The sequence below is a fragment of the Mandrillus leucophaeus genome, unplaced genomic scaffold (assembly GCF_000951045.1).
Source record: "Mandrillus leucophaeus isolate KB7577 unplaced genomic scaffold, Mleu.le_1.0 Scaffold123, whole genome shotgun sequence".
Classification (NCBI taxonomy): Eukaryota; Metazoa; Chordata; class Mammalia; order Primates; family Cercopithecidae; genus Mandrillus; species Mandrillus leucophaeus.
In genome coordinates this window covers 5393859-5399858 of record NW_012100654.1, presented here as the reverse complement: position 1 = coordinate 5399858, position 6000 = coordinate 5393859, and the positions used below count along the sequence as shown (strand labels likewise).

The 6000-nt window shown below is 34.3% G+C and overlaps 1 protein-coding gene across 2 annotated transcripts in view; it reads right to left on the bottom strand.

Annotated features, from left to right (window-relative positions):
- Window positions 1-6000, bottom strand: part of IQCB1 (IQ motif containing B1) — a 73056-nt gene that overhangs the window by 21840 nt on the left and 45216 nt on the right. For both annotated transcript variants that reach the window (XM_011971594.1, XM_011971595.1), the window contains 2 exons: window positions 2312-2454; window positions 513-661 (listed from right to left, as the gene is read on the bottom strand). In XM_011971594.1, coding sequence (XP_011826984.1) covers window positions 513-661; window positions 2312-2454 — 292 coding nt within the window. The remainder of the gene's footprint in view (window positions 1-512; window positions 662-2311; window positions 2455-6000) is intronic.

Here is a 6000-nt window from a genome sequence, read left to right as displayed (position 1 = left end):
AAAATTCTACAATTAAAATGTTATAATGATCTAAATATACCTAATATCTGTGCATCAAAAAAATCAAATATCACATGCTGCACTTGCAGAGAACTTTGTAATTTACAAAATACATTCCCATGAATTAGGGTAACTGATCCACATAACAACTGAGTGAAAAGGGTAAGGGTAAACATCTATTCACACATCAAGCACATGTGATGAGCTGACAACAATAAGACTTAGCTCCTTATTCCTGAAGAACTCACAGCCCAAGTAAGAAGGGAAATAATTAACAAAACAACATTGTAGTATAGTAAATGATGTACAAGGTTCTAAGGTAGTACTAAGGACTGAGTGTCTAAACCAGCTTGGCCAGAGGTAAGGAGGTTTTCTTTTACAAAAGAAAAAACTAAGGCTCAAGAAAACTAAGTGTCTTGATTAAGGCTTTACAACAGGTAATTAGCAAAGTCAGGTTTGAACTCATGTTTTTGCCTCTTGATTCAGAGCTCTTTTCACTACATTAGACTCACTGCTCTTTGAAGTGTGACAGCTGCTTTATACTCTGTGAGAGACTGCCTCTGTTGGTGAAAATTTTTCCTTTCCCTGTACCCTCTCCAATGTTTCTGGATAATCAATGCTGATTTTTCTTCCATTTCCCGATAGTGTTTCTCCACCTGACCTAAAAAGATGATAGACACTATTACAACATACTCACTGCCATGCTTTCTTAAGTTCTGGAATCAGGACAATGATAATAATAATCTTGCTTTCTTTTTATTTTTGTTCACTAATACTGTTCACTAATTTTCCCAATTCTATTATTTTACCATGGTTCTAAGATTTTAGAAACAAAGCTTTCCCAGATTATGCAGCTTCTTTAGAGAAAGAACTCATATAATATTTTTGTGGTAGAGTAATAAGAAAATCGCTGAAAATCCAACATTAAAAACATTTAAAAAACCCCAAAAAACCAAGAATCCTAAGCACACGATTAAGAAGTCATTCAGTACCATCAGAGGGAAAGGGCAAAATGTATGTATGTGTTCTCTCTACATGCTTCCAAATTTCTCTTAAGTCACTCAGTCAGTTATATAGATGACTTTCTTTTTGCTTTCTTGGAGTTGCTCAGCATACAACCCAGGGTTCACAGTACATACATGACAGAATAAGGTAGTAGAATTGTTAATAAAAAGGGGAGTGTATTTGGGGGAGTATAAGAAACTGATATAATTTAATGATCAATTGGATATAGAGGTAAAAGAGGGAAAGGACTCTAGGATGTCTCAAATGGGAAACTGAGTAAGTTACTAGTGCCATTACCTGAGATGGGGAATAAAGGAAAAGGAAATCTGAGGGGTAAGAAAATGACTTTGATGTTTGGGTTGCCTGTGGATATCCAGGTAAAGCTGGATCCAATAGGCAGTTGGGTACAGAGGTGTGTTATTCAATAGAGTAGACATTATCCACAAGTGGCTACTTGGGTTAAAATAAAGTAAAATTAAAATTCAGGTACTTCAGTACACTAGCCACATTTCAAATACTCAGTAGCCATCTCTAGCCACTGGCTACCCTACTGGATGGTACAGATATACAACCTTTCATTTTTGTAAAAATTTCTATTGGGCAATTCTCCTCTAAGAGCTTAGGAGAGTAGGTGAAGACAGAGACCAGATTTGAGACTGCTCAGCACTCAGTTGAGAGTTGAGCTGTAGTTATGGATGGATACCCCAGGAAGAGCAAAATGACAGGAATAAGGTGAGGATGGAATCCTAGAAAACATCTATATTTAATGGAGATGAAGTGAAATAAAAGGCTAGTGAAGAACCCTGGATTGAATAACAAGACGACAGGTAAAAGAACTTGAAGATAATATTGAAACCACTAAGACCTCTCAGACCACACCTTATTATTAATTTCAGCTTAGTCTGTCAAAGGTAGAAAGAAGATGTCACAACATTTGTACTAAGGAATGAGTTAAGTTCTGATGGCAGAATGTGATAATATTCCAACTCCTTATTTCAGTTCAAGAAGTATCTTTGTGTCTCTAACAGCTATCTTTATGCATAAATTTTTATGTTTCACTAAACTATCTGAAGGATAAGAAAAAAAAAAACTGGTGGGCAGATTGTTCATCATCAACGAATAGGTCTGAATCAAAAAAAATAGTAACCGTTTTTGAACTCAGAAGATTTAATAAAGTTTATCTAAAAAACAGAGAAAAAGGGCAAAAGTCCAAATTTTTAAAAAATCATCATGTAGCTAGAAAACTTGGTTTGTTAAAAGATAACCTAAATATTCTTATGTTTATAAAGTTGATACTGCCACTTACCTGGATGAACTATTTCGAGCATACTCAGTCGCAATTCTCGAGAAAGTCTCATGGCTCTCTGTCTTTGAAGCTGCAATCGTAATTTGAGGTCCTCTTCTTCCTTCTGCCTATTTATCTCCAGCAACATCTTTGTTCGTTTAGATCTGTGATGGAAACAGTGTGTTATACATAATTTTCATAAATCATATGAAAAATGCATAACCTCCCTGGTAATCAAATAAATGTAAACAGAAAAAATTTTAAGGTAATTTCTAGTGTTAATAAGGTATGATAAAATAGCCTGTCATCTGCGGCTGTTGTGCAACCTTTCTGGAGAAATATTTGAATATATGCATTAAAAGTCTGCAAAAATATTTGAAATATATAAATAAAAAGCCTTAAAAGTGATGACCAATTAGTTCTATTACAAATAATATCCTTGAGGAAATAATCAGATATATATGTAAAAACTTCTGTTCAAAAATGTTCTCCACAGTATTATAACAGTAACAAGTTGAAAACAAACTTTGTCTCACAACAGGGAGTTGGATAAATAGATACTGGTTCATTCACCTGATGGGATGGGATTATATGAACTATGAAAAAATAAAATGTTCGAAGAATATTTAGTGACATGAGAATATATCAATGATCTAATGTCAGGTAAAAGTAAAATCAGGATACAGAAGGATGAGATCAAAATTGTGTCAAAAAATTTACATTTACTTACACAGAAAATTAAATAAAAAACATTAAAATTTCAAGTGATTTTTACTGCATGATGTGATTACAGTTGATTTTTATTTTCTTCTTATGCCTATTTCTCAATTATTGATAACTGAACATTACTTTTAAAACTGGTTATGAAAACCTTCATGTGGCCACATTTTATATAATTATCATTTCTGTATTACCTCCTTTTATTCACCAAAATTTCTCCTTAGCCATTCCCATCTAGTTTTTGTTGCTTCCAATATCACTATGTAAGGAGACTACAAGTGTCAGTTTACAGTAAATATACTCAAAATGCTTTCAGATACCCACAGAAAAAGAAAACAAGGATAAGAAGAGAGACAGAATAAACTAGTTTACCTCTATAGACTTAATTTGACATGTGTCTCTCCCAAGAACATTTTCTCTTAAATGTTTTTTTTAAACTGTATTCTTAGAATTAAACTGTAAACAAATGTGGTACCTTGGCTATAGCTTTGTACTCTTAATAGCCAGACATCATTATAGTATAATTAGAGAGGATTATTATGATTTTTCAACTGAATTTTCAACTCAAAATAGTTTATTTTGATTAAATTGTTTTGATAAAATGTTGTGTGCCTGTGGTTGTTTCTCATAAATTCTTCCATCAATTACAACTTAAATTTTCTCTAGATTTCTACTTAGGACACAGTAGAGAATTTGTTTTGAAACTTCTTTCTTATCTCTCTTATGGAAGACAGAGAAGACCTCAAAAGTGTATGTGTGTCAAAAGGTTCTAGAGAAGATCTAGGGCTAGTTGAATAGTTCTAAGTGTCTCTTGCTCTTTGTGAAAGCTGGAAATGAAGCAGGTAAGGGCCTCTCCCTTCCCAAAGAATAGCTGATGGCATCTTGCCTGTTCTACAGAACTCCTTCGCCTCAAAACTTCTGGGTTATACAGCATGCAGATAATAATGTTTTATCTTTTACCCATTCATAGAGGGTAAAAGAGAGCAGGCACTAAACACAGCCTCCTTTTAAACTGGTTTTTAAAAAACTAACTCTGCGGCTTGGTGCACTGGCTAACACCTGTAATCCCAGCACTTTGGGAGGCCAAGGTGGGTGGATCACCTGAGGTCAAGAGTTCGAGACCAGCCTGGCCAATATGGTGAAACCCCATTTCTACTAAAAATACAAAAATTAGCCAGCTGTGGTGGTGTGTACTTATAGTCTCAGCTACTTGGGAGGTGAGGCAGGAGCCTGAACCCGGGAAGTGGAGGTTGCAGTGAGCCGAGATCGTGCCACTGCACTCCAGTCTGAGTGACAGAGTGTGACTCCACCTCAAAACAACAACAAAAAACTACCTCTGTTTCTAACTTCTAATTGACTATAGATTATAGTGTTTAATACTGCATCATCAATATTTTAAATATCATTTCATACTATTAGTATGAAAAACATAGTAATCATTAAAATTACATCTGTTAGAATATTTAATCTGTCAGAAAACCGGGTTTGGGAAACAATTTAGGTATGTAGGCTATGAAATATGGCAAAAATAAAAAGACTATGGAGCACGAAGGTGGAAGTAAAGTACAAACCAGAAAGACAGGACAAAAGTGAGGTTTGGTGATTTAAATAGGGACTAAATTGTAAACAGATGTGCTTACTGGATTCATGTTTTACTTTCATGTTTGAAAACATTAGGAACTGATGTGATTTCGAATGTAATTCCCCCATTTATTATTAAATAACATCTAGTTATTTAGTTCAGAGTTTCTATAATCACTCAAAAATCAAACAATTATTCTTCCAACTGGTTTCTTTGTAAGAATTAGTAGGCACTGGACCACCTGGCCTCTGTATTACACTTCTGAAAATAAAATGACTGATCAGATGTCATATTCTGAAAACAAGTAAATTCCATGATTTACATTTAATCAGTCTGAATTTTTATCATTAAAGTGGGAGTTGACCAAACTTTCTGCTGCCAAGACACTGTGCCTCGGAGGGAGAGAAAAAAGATACTATTCTGCATTTAAGAAGCTCAGTTTCAAGGTGAAATCAACAAAAGTAATTAAAACACTTAAAAATCAGCACTATGATAGAGGTAGGTAAAGTGTAAGGTTTCTCTAAGAGAACTAGAGCAGCTGTTAGCTGCTTCAGAAAACTTTGCTGAAGAAGAGTACTTAAGAGACAATAAAGTTTCTGAATATGAGAAATGACTAAATAAAAAAGAAACCACTATGAAAGTGCGTTAGCAAGGGTGTGACTATAAAAGAATGCCTCTTGCTGAATCTAAAGAACACTAATCAATCTGAACCCATAAGTGTGACTGGTGGGCAGTCCCTCTCCCAAAACCATGGGAGGGGGAAATTACTGAGATAAGACCTGAGCACAAAAAGACAGAAATAACCTTTGAAAAAAAACCAAGCTACAAAGGAAGTAAGAGACTTTGCATGAACTGTAACAACTAATAGAAGAGGGAAGGTGCTGAACTGGAGCAAACTGAAAATTAAAAAATTAAATAGAATCCAACAGGTTAGAACTGCATTTCAGTATATTCTGGAACCTCAAATGCAAAAATACTGGAAAGGTAACAAACACAAAATGTGAGACTTAAATAATTTTTGCTTCACCGTTTATCTTTTTTAATGGAAATATTTATAACTCTTCTGGTCACATAAAGAAAGCAATGGAATTTCTATTTTAAAATAATGGAATATTAGATTCCATAGAATTTTTCCACTTAGAAGTGGGAAAAAATCTGTAATCCTGGGCTACTTTTAAATAGAGATTTTAATATTGAAAGAGAGAGTATATGAGCAAATTTGGCAACTATTGTGGGACTAAACATTAATGCTCTGAATCCATGTATAAGAGTGCCTTTAAATTTAAGATGCCCGATAACTAAGGATGACAGCAGGTAGAACCCATAAGTAATACCTACTCTATCTGAATTCACCACCAAAGGCAATACCAAGAGCACCTCAGATTCTTTGGGTAGAAAAATATATACT